This window comes from Myripristis murdjan, chromosome 9, assembly GCF_902150065.1.
Source record: "Myripristis murdjan chromosome 9, fMyrMur1.1, whole genome shotgun sequence".
NCBI lineage: Eukaryota > Metazoa > Chordata > Actinopteri > Holocentriformes > Holocentridae > Myripristis > Myripristis murdjan.
Genome location: NC_043988.1, coordinates 18,185,322 through 18,204,194, shown reverse-complemented (window position 1 = coordinate 18,204,194; position 18,873 = coordinate 18,185,322). Strand labels below are relative to the sequence as shown.

The window sequence follows — 18,873 nt, the reverse complement described above, 5'->3', positions numbered from 1 at the left end:
ACACCAACCACAACATGACCTTTCAAACTATGCATATAAAAGGGATCTTGCCCCAAATTACAACATGAAAGCCATTTAATAACTATGGCTCATATTAAAAAAAAAAAAGTTTCACAGGAAGAAATGAGCCCATAAAAATAAAATCAACAGTGTTTCACTTTAGGGTAGTTTATATTTCAAAGATGGATTTATTAACTGTGTGATGAATGCTCTCAGAGTTGTAGAGCAGACATAGGGATTTGGGCTTTTGCTCAGTTTTTGGCTACGATACACCAGTGGGGGCCACTGCATGATTTAGTATAGGAAGCCCCTTGGAGACTATACCTCCCTCTCTGTCATTTTCTGTCCAACTCTCTCTCTCTCTTTCTCTCTCTCCATCTCTCTCTCTCAGCCAAGGCCAAGATGCTGCTAGGTGATTAAGTGTTCCAGCCTTAATGTGACATCCATTCTCAGCCCCAGTCAGGCTAAAGGCTGGGACTGGTACTCCATAATGGGGACACAAAACTCTCTCACACTCTGCAAGCGCACAACAATTTACTGCTCCTGCTACAAATCACTCAGAGGGAGAAATGAGAAAAATGTTGGGAAAAAATGAGTGAAGATAAGGGGGAGGAAAAGAGGAGATAAGGTGAAGAAGAGATGCTTCTATTCACTCCCTTCATCCTCTCCCCTTCTGCCATCACACCAGAATGAGGGTCTTATCTCTGAAAGGCACTTCAACACAACATGTCCACAGACAGTACCGACTGTGTAAAGACATGCACACAAGGACGAAAGGAAAACACACAGACAGACACATACAGAGGAGAGGCTCCCATGCAAGGGAGTGGAAGCAGATTATAAGATCAGAGGAAAGGCAGAAAAAAAGAGATCAAAACGTGGAGGGAGAACCATCACTGGTTTTAGAACAGAAAGAAACCACAGGCCAAAGGAGAGCAGAATAATACCGAGCCATCAATCATGTTCTGCTGTCAGCTAATAAAACAGATTGTGTGATCACAGTTCCAGGTCAACAGGGGTCGTCGGACCCCGCGGGGCTCCGGCAGGGGCTGACGTGTTGGACGGGGCCCTTATCTCAGCACCGCATTACAAAGGAACACAAGCACCCCCTCGTTCTCCTCCCTACCAGCATTCACAAAGTTTTTCAACAACACCCTTCCCTCCACTCCATCACACCCACACTGTGAGAAACTGCTGATGTAGTTAAAAGTACAAACTTTAAGCAATACACCATGGTAGCTGCTTTTGTAACATCAATACACAGCAGAAACTTGTTAAAATGACTCCTTTGGGCATCAGCACCTATCATGGGCCTGCTTTATTCAAATCATGAAACATGCATGCACACAGATTTCAAAACAACCCACACTGAATAATTCAAAGTTTTTATTCTTCTGCATTAAAGCAAAACTGGTAGTCGGTGTAAATCAGAGATGGACAACACTGATGGAGGCTTAAAGAATAACAGTATGTAAGTCATTACAGGGGTGCTGGAAGGTAGGGTAGGGATTTGGGGAAGCACGTGCTAATCATATAATCATAATAAAAACCATATTCCATTTTCTATATATTGTAATAAACCAGTAATGAATAGAAAAACAGGGTCTCAGGTTAAGTGTAAAAGATGTTTATGTGCTGTGTCTAGAAGTTGCCCATCAACGAGTGAATAAAATGGTCAAACTGCAATTATAATGTTTGGTGTTTTAATTCTCCTGCAGTAATCAGCAGACTATTAATCATTACATGTGAAAATAACGTTGTTATTTCAGTGATTATGTCATAATTACACTGGTGTGAAAGTAATTTAGTGGTGATTGGTCATATTTAGACGGTCAGTGAAGTGAGGATAAAATTTCATTACCGAGTTTCAAAAAACATATGGAGTGTCACCAGGGAAAAGTCACACTCAGTAATGATCTGTCAGAGACTTATTGTGTAAAGAGCCTTTTCTGGCTTGAAAACGTGTGCGGGTCCTAAATCATGTACAGGCGAGACCCCCCGTGGTCACTGTGGTGTAATTTATCAGAGCGGTCGCAGTCGTAGCAGCCAGTGGCAACCTGCCGAGCTCCCTGCTCCAGAGATTAACACTCCTCAGTCAGATGGAGCTCAGCAGAGAGCTCTGACACATACATACAGAGATATTACAAAACAGACAGCCTGTCTCCACTCTCTCTATCTCTCCCATGTGCGTACAACTTCTCTTTGAGTGTGTTGGGTGGCAGCTGTCGGTCTATCGCATGTGGTTTGAATGTGTGTCTGTGTGAGCATACACTCTGCACACTGCATATGTAGGTGTATCCCATCTATCCCTCCCTCTTCATCCCTGTTATCTGGCAGTGTGAGTTATGCTAGGGAAGAGGCCTCTAGGCCTTGGCTAGGAGGGACCTGATCTCCCCAGGTGTTTGGTAGTGAAGTAAAGAAGGATGGATGTGTCCCTCAGTCTGACTCAAGGCCCAAATATGCCTGAAATATATCAAACCGTGGCACCTGAAGATATGAGTGAGTTAGAAAACAAGTGTGTTTCTCTCCATTTCTACCTCTCAACAGTAATAATATACAGTAGAGTGCTGTGTCTCCACGCTCGAGTGGTTGAGTGGCTTGAGGTAGACCTTAACTGATGAAGGATTTAAGGATCCAGCCGTCATCCAAATCCATCACTGGCACCTCTTATGAACTCTTAATCCTCTTAACTCACACTCTATTCTCAGCTATTTATTAAGTTTTAATTGATTCATAAATGTGATTATTGTGAGCTCAAGTCTGCAAGCTTCCCCTCCCTCCTAAACAAGAAAACATTATGGGGTATTATGCTGACAAGGTTGCTGACTTGGTAGGCCATATCTGCAGAATGTTAAACCACTTATGAAAGCTGTAAAAATCACAAGCGACAATTTGGAGCAAATCAGCCTTTAAAAGTCATTATACACCCATCTACATAAAACTGTCTTCATAGCAGACCACTATAAAAAGTATTGCAGTTTAAAAGCTTTATGAAAGCTTTAGAATTACATATGACATCACTTGGTGGTGAGATGACAAGTCCCCGAGGCAAGTGGAAAATTAAAGTAATATTATGCATTTTTAGCACTTAAGTCACTCCCCCTACTTCTGTGTGAGTACAAGGATGGAAATCAAGAGAATGAGGAGTGTTATCATAATTGAGACATGAGCTACAGCCCTCAAGCTCCTGGGCTGCTTTTATAGTGACAGTTTGACGATAATCCCTATATCTGTGCCATGGCTTACGTATGGAATATTGATTAGCATATCTTCCAGTGACCTTATTCACACGGCAGCCATTGGGAACACTGGGGTGCATGGGAGACTTTACCTGAGAGATTAGCAGACTATTGTAACTTCAACAGCCATAATCACTGTTCAGCATGGAAGTTAGTTAGCTTCCAGGAAGTTACCTAGCCTAGTCACTAGCGATTATGAGTCTAATGCATCAAAATGTGAAACTACAGTATATTCCTGTGGATTCTTGAGGTGCATTCATTTGTAATTTATTGTTTTGGTTTACAATATGTGAAATTAAGAATGTGGGCTGCACTTTCTGCTCTAGGTATAATTTCCTTCCATGAGTGTTCAACATGTGTTACGGTTACTATATTGCAGACTCTCAAATGCACTGAAACTCATAATGGACACCATTACTGAAGCAGTGGAATACATGGAAATATAGTGTAAGGATTAGGGCTGTCCATTGTATTCAGGAGATAGAAGTCGTTAACTGTGGCCACTGGGATTATTGGACCATTCTACGGTGGCATGGAAGCTTTTCCATCTTGGAATATGAGAGCATAATGAGGAAACAGTATGGGTGCAAATGGTCCTATATAAGGGCCTCACATTACTTTGGCCATTTCTGATATCATGAGACCATACACAGCCTAGCTGTCTGCGCTTAAATTTGTCTTTCTGAGTTGTCCTTTTTTTACATTCATGCTTTTCAGCCAACTGTACCATGTTCTGCCATTTCCTTTCAACACCTCCAACTTTCATCGACAATTTTACCTCTGCTTTTATTCAAACAAAACAAAAGCAGAGAAGAAAGAGTGAAAGCAAATGGCTGCTGATAGCCATCCACTCTCCATCTGTCTGCCTCACAGTCTCACAGATAGATCCTGCAGACACATCAAGAGAGGAGGGCAACCGCTCGCTGCTGACAGAGGCTGTCCCACTCTGATTGAGAACCACCTGAAAAGCTACGGCTGCACTCAACTGCATTTTTTGGAACGCAGAGTGAAGCAGCGGTGCGCTTGGGCTAAGGTTTCTGCACTGTCAGGTGCAGCCAGGAGAAAGGAATTCCAGCTTCGCAAAAAAAAAAAAGAGCTACTCAGATGGATGAGTGATCCTGAGCAGTGTTTGTAATTCATCTCCCAGCGTGTCCTGTCCCACCCCTACGTGGATGTGAGATTGTGTGAGCCCTCCATCATGGTTACACAAACACATCCAGAGAGATAGGTTGAGAGTGTTAGTCCCAGGCCCAGACTCAACTGTCACTCACACAGACCTCAGGAATCTCTGCACCTCTGGCAGGTATCCACGGTGGCCACAGCATTCCAGTTTGGCAGTGAATATAGGAGAGTGGAGAGAAACCGGTAAGAAAAAAGTACAGGGAAGCCACAACTATAAAGAAAAATGGATGTAATACAAAGTGGATTCAATTCTCTCTGGCTATCATGTGCATTCATCTTCCTATTCATCTCATGAGTGTTGAGACTTAGACACTTAAATAGACCTCTCTTTGACTTTAATTGTCCTTTTGATTTCCTGTCACCAAAACGCTAAAAGGCACAGATTGTATTCCACTATTACGACCAGCACACACCATACAGCCATAAAGGGACTTAGACTGACACCAAATGAGTTTTTCAAAAAATGTCCTATGATAGTGTGGATACACCACTTAAAGGAACAATGCTTGCCATTATTCTACAGCAAGGCACAAACCTTGGAGCCCTCAATTCGGCGCCCTTTCACCCTTTTGGCGTCCTCATGGCTGTCCTACTGCTCCCCGCCCATACTCAGGGGGTAGTGGTGCATGGTTATAACATGGGTCACCCATTCAGAGACTCTGGGATGTCTGCGTACAAAGACAAGGGGCCTCAAATTTAATTTAAACTATAAACTTTAGTAAAATTGTGAAAGATTACACCGTAACTCAATGGGACTTTGTGGTTATGGGTTGAGGAAAACGTATGAATGATGCTCATCATGATTATTACTTCAGTCTGTTCTTTGTCCTTTTTACAGTAACTGGAACGGCCCATTCCAGCAACAAGGAGGCCTCCCTTTTCTCTTCTCTCCATATCCCGTACAATGAGTTTATTTTCTCCTTTTTCAGGCTAAAAGCGACAATGCCATCCAATTCCCTGCCAAGTGTTAGCTCTAACAATAAAAGGGGAAGAAAAGCACATCCTCCTCTCCTTACTCTCTGCGCTCTGTACCTGGCAGCACTCAGGAAAACGTGTCCCATTGGATCTGAGCCACCCTTTCACTGGTACAGACACTCTCAGTTTACACACCCATCTCTCTCGCCATCTAGGAGAGAGTGAACAGATTGCTAGCCGCCCGAGCCAGGCCATAGGGAGGAGAGAGGGGGCTGGAGCCGAGCTTGGACTTTAGGAACTTAATTCTCCACTTTGTCTAAGGTCGAGAACCCATCTGGCCGCAGATTCAGTAACTCAGCCTCAATGGGTCTCTGTTTACTCGAGTGGCTAGGTTTACACAGGGAAAGTGGAGGGTTCATATAAAACGCATTAAGCAAGAATAATCCTTTGGGTCTTTTGTAAATAGGATGTAATGATGGGGGATGTCCAAAGAGGGTAACCTATTTGAAAAGACTCAGAGAGGCCAATTTGTGCGCAGTCTGTGGTTCTGTAGCAGATCCTATGAACTGTACAACTGTGGTGTCTCAGATATCAGTATCAGCATTTACCTCATCTCAAACAGATACTATTATGGTAATATTGGTTATTTTGTAGCTAGGATTTAAGTATTTAGGCCATGTACGCAAATGAGAAAAACTGCAAATGTGTAACCACTGTGAACATACTTTGGACCACATTATGTACACATACTGAAACTAACCCTTTCCTTCCTCACCTACGTGAGCACGAAATCCGCTAAAATGAGAAGCATATGCCTCTTTTATCTTAAGTATCTTACAGTACTACGACTGCATTCATTTTTAGCAACGGTTGCCCCACTGAACTCTTAAACTGGCAGTGATAGTGCTCTCTCCTGCCCACTGAACTACACCACCGGATCATCAAACAGTTGTATACTTGGTTATTTTGAGGGACTGTTTTAAATGTGCAGCACCGAGTGCTATCTGGCTGACTTAGTGTCTCCACAGAGCTGGCCAGACAATGGTCTCATGGGGCTGCAGTCCCCATCAGGTGAGATGAAGCCCTTTAGGCAGACAACATGGAGGACAGCCAACAGAAATAATACGGCCATGACATCACCCTCTGTCTCTCCCTCATCCCCTCTCCCTCACGCCAATGACAGCAGCAGACGGAGCAGATAGGGCTCTGACTCTGGGGCCGGCTCAGCCACAGTAGCAGTGAGGTCCCATAACAAAATGATTTACTGCCCTGTCAGCTTGCCTGTCATAGGGCACACGGGCAGCTGATAAATGTGTGTGTGTGGAAACCAGAGAGAAGGATACAGTGACTATGCGTGTGCTGCCTGTGTTTCAGGTTTGTTTATTACTATGTCCATCTCTGCTTTTACAGCTCACCAGGGTGTAAAAAACTTTCTGTGTTTGTGTTACTCAACTCATCTCTGGTGTATAGATGTGGATTTTATTTTATGTCTGTCTCTTCATGTGAACTTGTGCTGTGTTTCAATGCGTTTCAGAGCAGGTGTTTGCTATTGAGAATAGATGTAGGAATGACTGTATGTGCATGAGCGTGTGTTTGCTGCCAGACACTGGCTGTGAGCTCAGCGTGAAGGAGTGAGAGAGCAATAAACACCTGAGGAAGCAGGAACACACAGGCACCCTCTCTGGCCTGTATTTATGGTCCTGATGGGAAGGGGGGTTGACACACAAAGCTCAGCTCTGCGTTCTAGCCGTGGCGAGGGTCCAACCAAAACTCCGGGGCCGTTAAAGCCCCCTGGATGAGTCCCAGGGGGCAGTGGAGCGGGCGGAATGCAGGCCTGGGTTTAGAGGTTCAGGGGTACGTCCTGTTGTTAATGAGCTCACCCCGCTGGGCCTCTCTGGCTCTGCGCCCCGACACTGCCTCACCAGACACACTACTACAACCACCACCACATCCTCCTGCCCTGAATCCTGGACCTGCACCACTGGAGCGCACCATACTTCCTGAGCAACGCACCCATCGCTATGAAGGCTCTGACACAATCTCTGAGCAAGAAGAGGGTAAAAGATGTGAAGTGCAATGTTTAGTCAGGCCCAAACCAGTTAGTAAAGCAGACAGAGTGGTGTGCGTACGTGTATGCATGTGCACATGGACGTCTAATGGAGTTAAGACGATTCCTGGAGGCATGACAGCAGAGGAGGAAGGACAAGGGAGGAGATATGAGCTCTTTCCTAAATGATGCATGTCTTACATGCTCTATTAGTGCAGTGTAAACAGCACAGCGCATACTGGGAAAGCTCCATGTCTGTCTTAAGTGTCTGTGGGACAAATGCACTTTCTCTGCGTGAAATACTGCTGAAAGTGAATGCATGAGCACTGTGAAGCTAACGTATTATTGATGTCCGGTGAAAAACATGTCTCCAAAATGTTACATTTTTAGGAGCAATGAAAATCAGCCTCAAATTGACCACTATTCTTTTCTGAGTTCAGCCAGTGGGCTTTGAAGCGGTTCCCATAAGACCAAGGGTGGTAGAATTTTCTCAGAGCTCAGAGGAGCATTAAATTCTCTGAAGTTAAGGATCGAAAAAGGGAGAAAAAATGATGCACTTAACATTTCTTCCATATACTTGGGGGTCCGTTGACCAAGTACATTCAAATATCTAAAAATATCCCTCTCATATTTTGCAAGGAAAAGGTTGATTCATCTGACTGTTCATAAGTTGTGTCACCCCTCAGTACTTCTACAGTGTCAATACATCAGATGAAGTGAAAACATGGTAATCAAGAAAACTGGGATAACCAGGTCTTCATATGACAACAGAGATCCATTGATGAGGACAGACACAGACATCGACATGATTTTCTGTCCAAACGGCAAACTAAAAAACACACATGCTTGCACACAACCTAAGGAAACGGATTTCTTATGAAAGTCTTATCTCTGATTATAACATTTGTAAAGCCTACTGTATATAGTTCCCCTCTGCCAGCTGCACTTCGCTTCACTTTCTTATATCAGAAATCTGATCTCATGCTCTTCTATCCTCTATTGTTTTCTCCTCTAGCCAATCAAGTGAGGTAATTTGTCTTCGGTCAAGGCGATTGGATCCTCAAAGGGAACGCTTGCTGCTCTGTAAGGTTTGTGCTGTGAGAGCCGACCAGGCATGTCTCTAATTAGACTGTCTGCTCGTGCACTTCATCCAAACCTCCTCTCTACTCCAGTCTTCAATCCAGAACTAATCACAACCATCAGCACCCCTCCTCTCATCCCCGCTGAGCACCACATGAGGAAATGGAAATATATGCAAAGTCAAGTGCAAAGTAGAGCTCAAAAGTAAGACAGAGACAAAAGATTTAAAATTCTGTGCGATGATGAGCTAGATCCAAAGGTGCGCTTTTTTTTTTCTTTTTTCTTTTTTTTTTTTTTTTTGGCTGGGAAGCAGAGGCTGAACCACGGGGGGGAGGTGGAGGGGGATATTTGGGAGGTCTGTGATACAAGCAGCCATAAATGATGTCACCACAACACACCACAGCAAGATCTCTGTGATGTGGTGGTCTGTTTGTGGCTTGGTAGACAGGGAAGTGTAGGAGGTTTTTGGAAGCTGGCTTCATAAAATCCCCACCCACTGAGCCAAAACACTCACGCGTCTCTTATGTGGTGTTGTATATGTTTATGAACTCATAACAGTGACAAATGAGCAGCTGGACAATTAAGACTTCTGGGAGTGTTCAACAACCGCAGACAAATACTGTGTAAATGTAGAGCGTGCAGTATAAAATACATACGGCCCTAAAGTAATGGCAACTGTTTCTATTTAACTAATATGTATTTGTGGTCTAGCAAGTAGGGAGAAAGTGCAAAGGAGATGGCAATAAGGGGCCAAAACAGTTTTTCATGGGGATTAATATCTGCAGCTGCTCAGGGATAGCAGAAAAAATAAAGGAGAGAAAAAGGGGGCAGAGAGAGTGTGTGTGTAAGGTAACAATAAAAGGCAGAAAGGAAGAGAGAGATGGATGGATAGGTAAATGGAATGAGACAAAATAGGTGAAGGATGGCGATATGCTATAAGTGGTTGGGGTTGTGAAAGAGATCCCCTGCCTTCCCGGTGGGATGCAGGCAGCGATGGGCCAGCTGAACTCATCACAGCTGTATGGGAGCGTACCTGCTCCATCAATGCTGCCATTGTTTCAGCACTTACGTCAAAACACCGAGAATATACTTCATTACCTTCTCAAAGCCCTGAGCTAAGGACAGTAGTGCTATGTTGTGACCGTACCTACAGCAAGCCATTGTGTACCTTTCATTTGAGGGACAGTAATATGTTGAAGAGCAGGGAGCAGGCAGGGTTAATGCAGCTTTAATCACAAGTCACTGAGTGGATCAGAGGAGTCAGAAGAAAGAGCTAGCTCCCGCCTTGACTAGCGATGGAGATTTTGAAAAAGTAAAGGATTTTGAAAGTTGCTCTATTTTTTTTTTTTTTAAATCAACACATTTACACTTTCACTTCACTTTATTTTCCCCCTTTCTCTGTGCCTGCAGTCTGCGTGCTCTGCAAGGTTCAGGTATGGAGAAAGCCTGCAGGTTTGTGGGTCACTCAGTCAGCACACGTCCACTTAGACTGCTGGGTGAAGGGAAATGCCGCAGCTTTATTGGGGACAGAAGAGCACTGCAGCTGCCATGGGGAATGTATGTGTATGTGTGTGTGCGTGTGCATGTGTGCACATATATTTGTGGGGTCTATTTTCATCCCTGAAAGTTTTTTGCAGCGTTGGCTAGGCCCACTTTCTCTCTTCTTGACTGCAGGAAAAACAGAAATTTGAATGCACTCCCCTGGGACGTCTAGGGAAATAATAAATAAATCAGTGAGCAAAAGAGGCTCTTCCAGCCAGGGGCCAGATGCATAAAACTTAACGTAGTTTCAAGGCTGAGGATGTATAAAACTTTAAAAAAGATTCAACTGAAGCATCGCACATCTGTATTCCTTCAAGTTCACTGCCATTCATTTCAGATTTAAAAAACAAGCCATAATTTCCTAAGATGTAGGTCAGCTAATGGAGTGGAAAGCAGTGCACAACAATGATGTCTGACATGGTTCTTAGTGCATGGACAAGATATCAAATAAATCAAATCTCTACTGTATCACATAGTGCTGCTGCCTACATCGAGTCAAATATTTGATACATGTGCAAGATTGCAAGATGCGCTGACTGAGTCCTGTCTAGATAAGCATATCTGGAACAGAAAATCTTATTGTTCTGTCATTCTGCTTCTTCATACAGAGATATATAATTGAAATTATTATTCCATCATTATTAGTCCACGATTCTTACATTGTTCACATCAAATTTTTGCACATGCATAGTTAGAATGGAATATGTTTTCTCAAATTTTGCCAGGCATGTGTTGCAAGGATAGCATTTGTGCATATATTCAGTGCCATGCTTCTTCAACCTGTTTAATGTTTAAAAAATACCCTGCTGCGGAAACCAGCACACGCTCACAGATCAAGGGTGCAGTATGAGAGGGTGCCAGACAGAAGGAGCAAACAAATCTCACCACCACTGCTTGGTTTAGTTAATTTAAGGTTGTTGGGGTAAATCGACTGAATGCTGTTGTGTGTTAATGAATGGTTATTGTGACAGTTCCCAAGAGAGGAGCAGCATGGGCTGAAAGGGGAGGACGCCCCCATTTCTAATCTGATCTGGGACCCTTGTCTCATTTTGCTTTAACTTCAGCTGCTTCCAATTTGGGCTCAGTGCTTGTGCTGCGCTGGCCATTTACATAACCATGAATCTCAGAAGCTCAGGCCTTTGTGCATACCGCAGCGCTGAGGATGTGCCGGCCTGCCTGTGTGCATTGGATTTGTCTTTGTAGATTTCTCAGTATGTGTACAGGAATAAGTACAGAGCATACATTGCGTGATTATATAACATGTTCAAACTGAACGTGGATGTGAATAACATTGTTATATCTGACGTCAGATCTATTATGCTTATGAATGTGTGTCTGTGTGTGAGAGAGAGTGAGAGAAAGAGAGAGAGAATGACATATTTACAACCTGTAAATGTGGAAATGGGGGAATCCAGGCATGTGATTCAGAGAGAAGAGCAGGGCCACTTCAGTGACAGCTGTATGAAAAGGTGGCTGTATGTTGGGTCAGCATAACTATTTCGAAAGCGCTCCTCTGTGTGGTCCGGGACGAGTGGGAGTGCAGGTCACCTGGTCTTGTTTAACTTGCTCCCCTATGGCCTTGTGCTGGGGTCCTTCCACTTACAGCTACTAAAACCTGCTGCCATTAATGCAGCTAATCACATTGAACAGCTGCATCCCTCACTGTGCAAATCCTCAACACCTTGCTCTCCCACCCACACATCTACTCTGGCAGACACACAGACACATACGCCAGCATCCACGCACTCCCACTCTTCCCTTGCTAATGGCAAGCTGCAGCCTACTGATGTTTAAAGCGAGGGGTTTAGCGTGTAGGCCTCTGATAAGCCGTGCTGAGCTGTGAAAACACAGATTACATTTCTGCAGCTTATTACAGACAATGCGCCTCTGCCTCCCAGCCATACCGTAATTGCAACCCAAAAACCGCAGCCTCCGCTTGGCTGCGAGATACGGGTTGATGGGGACCCCCGCGGCATCGCTCTGACAGCCGTGCTAATTCAAGTCTACGTTCCCCCATATGTTTTGCTGCACCGCGGCCCCCTCCTGCAACAAGCCGCAGCTATATTTCTTTTAAGTGCTTTCCTCAATATATCAAAGTCAGGACCACGATATCAACCACCGCCTCATAGTGTCATCCTCTTTTAAGACTTCATCAAAATCAGGAAGGGCAGGAGAGAGTGGGCTACGGTCCAAAATACACCTGAGGGAAATGTCTATGAATATCACAGATCTCTATCACTGCTGAGTCTGCAATCTCTTCACTACGGCATGTCCACGCCGATGCAACCTGTACGGGATACAGTATTTGACAGCTAGCTCTAATGTTGCCTTTATGGGATAAATTTGATACTCTCATGTAACAAAATTGCCTTAAAATGAGGTTTAATTTTAATATTTCTGTTTGATGTGCCGTAAGTTGGGATATCCCCTCCGAAAACAAGAGTTTTGTTCCTTGGCATGCCAAAGCCAACCAGGCATACATTAAATCTCTGTTTCTGGCAGGCTATGAAAGTGCCTCCATCTGCAAATACTTAGACTTTTTTTTTTTTTTTTTTACTCAGGCTCAATCAGAGATAAAGGCCATTGTGTTCCAGATCCAGAAGTAAGACAATATCTCCCAAACCTCATAGAAAACAATTAGGACCCTGTAATTACACCATTGGTCTGGAATTTCAGCCAAGTCCTGAGCTGGGCTGGGAGAGTAAGAAAAAGAGAGCAAATATGAAGGGTGCCTGTCCGATGCAGTGTTATCTTACTCCACTCGGACTCTGACGGAGTAGTTTTGTCTGTCATCGGCCTGGGTGTGATGTAATGTTTTGTTTTTGGAGTCCTCGGTTTGAATGCGATAGGGCCAAAAGGCCACAGATCCTACAGGCTTGTGTATGACTGGAAGACAGCATCGTGTGATCCCTCCACCATAATGCTTTCTCATTCATCCCTGCACACTGCTGCCTTGGTTGAGAGGTTTTGGAAACACACGGTCCAAAGCTAAAATTGAGCCGTGTTATCTCCACTCCTGACAGGACCTGTTGATTCGTGTTGTCCAGTTTGCTGGCAGGCAAAGAGCAAAACTGCACAGGCAAGAGAGAAGAGACTAACAGACTGGCTCCAGCTGACAAAGTTCATCTCTCACTTGATGTACAAAGGTCACAAGAGGTAGCTACATCAGTGATTGTGTCCCCAGCTTATAATGTACTTCCTCGTGACCTTTATCCAGCCTCAGCGACCTGCTGGTCTGGGCACTGCTGAGGGAAGGGCCACTGTAATGCAGCCCAGCCTTGGGAGTCAGACATGGCCACAGGGTTTTGTGAGCTGATGGGAGAACTGTGGAGGTAAAGGCAGGGGAGGCAACTTAAATGAGTGGATCATGTACATTTTCCACAGTCTGTGAAAAGCAGACAAGCAGAGGAAAGGGGGAGACGGGAGTGAGGGTATATACCCAGCAGTGCAACTTTGAGAGGGGGCTTTAAGGACTTTTTTTTTTAAGTTGCATATCCGGAATCAGCTATTTTCTGGGAGAGAGGTTTATGAGATTCATGCAGCATGTTTCTGGAGTTTGACCTAGACACTTGATTTCTTTCATTGTTCAGAGATACTATCATCTGAAATTTTAGAAGTTGCATGTTTAAAGGCACTCTGTGCAAAAGTGAGGACATTTTGATGCAACTGATGAAAAAATGCAATAAACATGTAATTTAATCGCTATGTCTACATGGCTTTCATCATCAGACCGACTCACTGATAGATTACATGTCAATTCCACGTTTGGTCAATTGAAGATGAATGGTTCCCACTTCAGTGGACACCCGGCAATTTTGAATATTACACCTTTAAGTTTGATACTTATTCTAATTATTCTGTTATTCTAAAAAATAACTGCCATAGGCTGGTAAAATCACATTACCTGTGGTGATGCAGGTGCTAACACAGTCATACAAGGCCTAATTAAAAATAATCACAGCCCAGCCACTGAGCTAAGAGGGCAGCTTTGCTTGGCAAAACTATGGCAACACTTTTAAGCACAATCCAGGCCACAGCTTTGCCCGTCTGGGGGGGGTTCATTTCACCTTAAAGCAGGGAATGACGCGGACAGCAGTGGGCTATCAGGTTCTGCGCTGGCAAGGGGTTCTGCTCACGCGGCAGGAGCAGAACAAAGCGCCGGTGGCCCTGGATAGTATCCATGGTGCGGCAGAGTAAGGCCCTGTGAATGGGACCTGTCACTTCCACTCAGCACCGTCTGTGATCTGAGCCACCCGGAACGGCGCTCAGATAAGTGGCTAATCCCAGCATCCCTGCTGGCTCGACAGCCCCCTACTGCCATGACAACCAGAGGGGAATCTCCTCCAGCAACAACTTAATTGGATAATTCTCCACTGTTTGACTGCCTGTTCCTCTGTTTTTGTGTTTAAAATCAGGATTGTCTGACTGACTGGGGTGTTTTTGCACTTTAAGGGTGGGGGAGGACTAGAACGTGTGGAGCATAATATTCAGACAGCACACATATGTACCTTGTGTGTGCAGGCATGTGTGCATGTGTGATGCAAGTGGGAAAAAGTGGAGTCATTTCTCCCACTGAAGCAAAGCAAAGCGGACGAGACTGCAGTCCGCCAAAGAGTAGCTGTGAGTTCACCTGGGAGGGCACGCATGAAAGAGAAAAACAGCCTCTCTTTTCAGCACCACAAAAAGTGACCACTTAAACCACAGTAAACATTTATTGTTCTTTGGTGTCACAAAGATTTATGGTTACGCCCAGTCAAGTCCTGGGTCCCACTATAAACAGATGCTCCACCCTTTTCCCCAGACTGCCGAGACACAGGGGCCAGTGCCAGGGGAAGTCATTACGCACAGAGTGGGAGTGTGTGTGTGTCTGTCTCTGTGTATATCTGTGTGTGTGCGTGTGTGTGTGTGTCTGTGAGGGTGTGTGTGTGTGCGTGTGTGTGTGTGTAGTGGGTGGCTACTGTAGTCAAAAATGAAAACAGCAGTGCTCGCATGGCACTTTTGCAGCACGAAAGCATGATTCCAGCTGGACCGTAAAGCTCAAAACCACACAAAAGAGCGAACCCTTACATACTTCAGTGACTCTCTGGATGAATACATAAAAACTGATTAAGAAAGTGGAGGTATCTGGCTCAGCCTGAAGATGCTGAGTGATTTTTTTTTCTTCGCCATCAGACGAAAGAAGAAGCCCCATGGAAGCCTAAGGAGAATTATTCCTGTCTTAAGGCATTATTCATACATGTGTATTGGAAGACCGAAGCACACAGGAGTGAGGCTATAGGAGAGCAGCACAAAAAGAGAGGGATGCAGATGTTTATAATTCAGGAAAAGAAAATGATGATGGATTCAGCTTAGGAAGATGAGATGAGCGAGCTTGGAGAAAGAAAGAATGAAGAGAGAGGAAGTAGAGATGAAGCGAGGGGAAAGGGGAGACAGTGAGAGCGTCGAGAGAGGAAAAGGGAACTGACAGCAGCCAAAGTCGTCCTGGCGACCTGTTCCTCTTAACCCTTTCTCTCCCTCTCGGAGCTGCGGCAGACCCACGGCCAATCACAGGGGAAACCTACTGGATCCTCGACTCAAACTATCAACCATCTGCTGGGTTCTTATCCTTCAGCGGAACACCGTGTCCTCGGGGTTTTCTGTTATCTGCTCCTGTATAAATAATGTGTGAATGTGTGTATCCACCCTGCTCCAGTGCATCTGGGTTAACCTCTGGCTTCACTTACCCTCCTCACAGGCGGCTCCACTGAATCCCGGACAGCATTTCCATTCCAGAGAGGTCACGGTGCGGTACACCATCTTGTAGGAAGGTCTGACCACCGTCCTGTAGCTGAGGAACATACACAAAATCCACTGTAAACTTAAAAATGAGGAAAAATACATATCAGGAATCTGTGATGTCCACCCTACTTTTTTTTTTAATAAAGTCTTGCAGTTTACTTTTTTGTGGTACCCATTTTCTCACGTGTCATCTGCTTCTACTTCAATTTATTCTTTCCTACATTTCCCAGAATGCCTTTCAACAATGCCCAGCCCAGATAATAGGACTGAAACTTGTTTTTAGTCAGCTGTGGGCAATACATGGAGGTGGAGACGGTGATACCTAGAGCATAAAAAAAAGCAAAACAGAGAATTTTTCCAGTTTAAAAAATAATAATACATATCTTATTGCTGCACTGCATTATGGTCAATGCAGGCTACTGTTGGTTCTGGTATTTCTGTCTGTTTGACTGTGAAATTCTCCCTGTGTGAAGTTCTGTCTCTTAAAGTCTGCAGGACCGACAGCAAAATCTGAAATTTACCATTGTTATTTTAGCTAGCTGAAAAAAAAAAAAGTGTTATTAAACTCCTTTATAGCTGCACTGGAAATATTCAGCGTCAACCAACATCTACATATGGCAAAAGAAAACTACACCACAAAACAACAAATCGAGCCCCAAAAAAGGCAAGGTACACTGCCAATAGCTCTTTTTTAAACGGTGTAAGGTTTCTGATGGCTTGATTTGACTCTATTTTTCCCAGGATCCCCCTTTGGCTTCTGGTCCTTCACTGTAGTCCGGGACACTTTAAAGACTTTTGGTAGAGTGACGTAGGCACTTGGAAAGGTCGTGCACAAATTTGAGGCATAGGAAAAACAGAGGAAACAATAGAAATAAAACTGATAGAGAGACATGTATTCTGCCCGCAAACCACTAGTTTCTATGATTTATGTAATCGTCACCACTGGATCAATTGAAACGGGCAAGAAACTTGACTCTTTTATTTAAATGGGTGAGATTAAAACTTTTAATTGTAAAAAAGAGCTTCGTTTTAATAGTCTTAGGGTGGATTTTTCCTGTAAAGTGTCTCAGGTGTGTTGCCCATTCTCACCTGCCCCCTGTACATCCCTGTGGCCAGCGGCACGTCTGGTAGACTCGCTGTAGAACTGTTCCATTCTGTACCTGGCAAGTTACTGTCTTCGTTACCGTATGTGGACACCAGTTCCTGAGAAAGAGAGCGGGGAGGGGGGACGGAGAGCGAGAAATTAAATCACATCTTAAAAGTGGCAAAATCAGGGCAGAACTGTTCAGATTTTCCAGCTATAAGGTACTCGCCATGCCACATAAATTACAGGGGAGCCAGACTATCTCGCCCTAAATCACATGCGCTCACCCTACAGCACGCGCACAAAAGGAAATTAGCCATGCACTCACACTCAATAAGCCGTTCTCTGCCCAGGGGTTTCGATTCCCTCCTTCCCTCCCCTCCCCCCAACCTTTCTCTTTTGAAAATCCTTTACGGTGTTTACATGGGTTCAATCAGCCATGAGATTCGCAGGAGTGCATTGTGGGCTGTATTTACATTGCGGTCGCTCTCCTATCAATACACATCAGTTAGCTGTCGTCTCTGTATGGGTCTCAGAAGAGGCAGAGTCACCGACTCTTCCTCCCCCCTCCGTTCCCTCCGGAACGGTGGGGGGAGGAAGAGGTCCCACGCTGAGATTAGAGTGAGTTTTTCAACACGGGCTGATGCTGGGTCATGAGTCCACTCCCTTCCCAAGACATTATCAGGATTCACTTTGCACACCTGGGAAGACTGTGGAGAAACTGACCTATCAGGGAAAAAAGCTTATGTGAAGGTCAGGGGTGAGCATCTTATAGTGAGGATAATGATCAGTCAGAGCTAGAGGGCCTACTGGGGAATGTGTGTTTCCATGCACCTCCATGGTCCTTATTAAGGCCTCTACAGTTACTTTCAAAATGTCCACATTTTTTTTTTTAAATCACTCAGTCCTCCACTGAGTGAAAAGGCACCAAAAAATGATACAGAGGATGGATTCAGTGGAGCAGGAGTGAGATCAAAACTAGGTTTTATCCTACACCAAATGCTCTGAGCTCTGCTACCCTCCTAACAAGACGAGATATCTGATCCTGATTAGTAATGGAGCAACAGTATGGTTCCAATCACAGCATTACTGCTCAGAAAAAAAATTATAACGAGCAAAATGAAAGTCATGAAGTAATGAGAGGAAATCGTACTGTGGTATTCATTAAGCTTCTCTTACGCCGAGGCTCCCTCTGACAGTATGAGCCCAGCAGTAACACAGACCTGCAGATTAACACAGCAGCAAAGGCCTCAGAGGACCACTTCCACAAGATTCAGTGAGTAGACCGGAACCACCACCTAATGACAATTAACAAAATGTGTTTACCTTAGCAAATATTAGAAACACAGACCTGCAAAACTGTCCATTCATATTGTGTTTGAGATGGAGGAGATTTTTCTATTCATCAAGTCAAGGAAACATGGAAGTGTAGTTAGGCGGCTCTAATGTATGGAAAACATGCTGAGGCTGTTAGAGCGAACATGTGTTACCAGCCTTTTATTAACGATGAAGTGTACAAATACCCTGATTACGTTCATATGGCTACAGCTGAAGGAGGGACACGGGAAACCATTACTATAGCCTGTGTTTATACAATCACCAGCATGTATAGAGAGAGAGGCCTGTATGTAGAGACCACAAAGGAGACTGTGTGCCTCTTAGCACATAGTTGCACTTTGTGTGTTCCTCTGCCAGTGTGTTTGCAAGAGTGGGAGGGTGTTTCTACCACAGTCTGTTTGTCAATATGAGAGACCATATGTTTGTGTGTGTGAGAGAGGGAGTTTACACTACAAGAAACTGCCAAAGGCATAGGATGCAGAGCAGCCCCCATCCAGCTCCCATTAACAATCCCCACATGTTGCGGTGCCCGCACACAGATCTAAGCCGGCCAAGTGCAAACAAGGGCACCACTTAGAAATATCTGTCCGCTCTCAGCGGGCTTAAGAGACATTTCTGATTACAATCACAGTTTCTGGCAGTCGTACCCCGGTGATTTCATGAAGAGT

General features: G+C 44.5%; 1 protein-coding gene across 2 annotated transcripts in view; it reads right to left on the bottom strand.

Annotated features, from left to right (window-relative positions):
- The window catches only part of emid1 (EMI domain containing 1), a 52,991-nt gene that overhangs the window by 27,057 nt on the left and 7,061 nt on the right, over positions 1-18,873 (bottom strand). For both annotated transcript variants that reach the window (XM_030060617.1, XM_030060616.1), the window contains exons 2-3: positions 16,873-16,986; positions 15,729-15,832 (exon numbers count right to left, since the gene is read on the bottom strand). In XM_030060617.1, the coding sequence (XP_029916477.1) occupies positions 15,729-15,832; positions 16,873-16,986 (218 nt within the window). The remainder of the gene's footprint in view (positions 1-15,728; positions 15,833-16,872; positions 16,987-18,873) is intronic.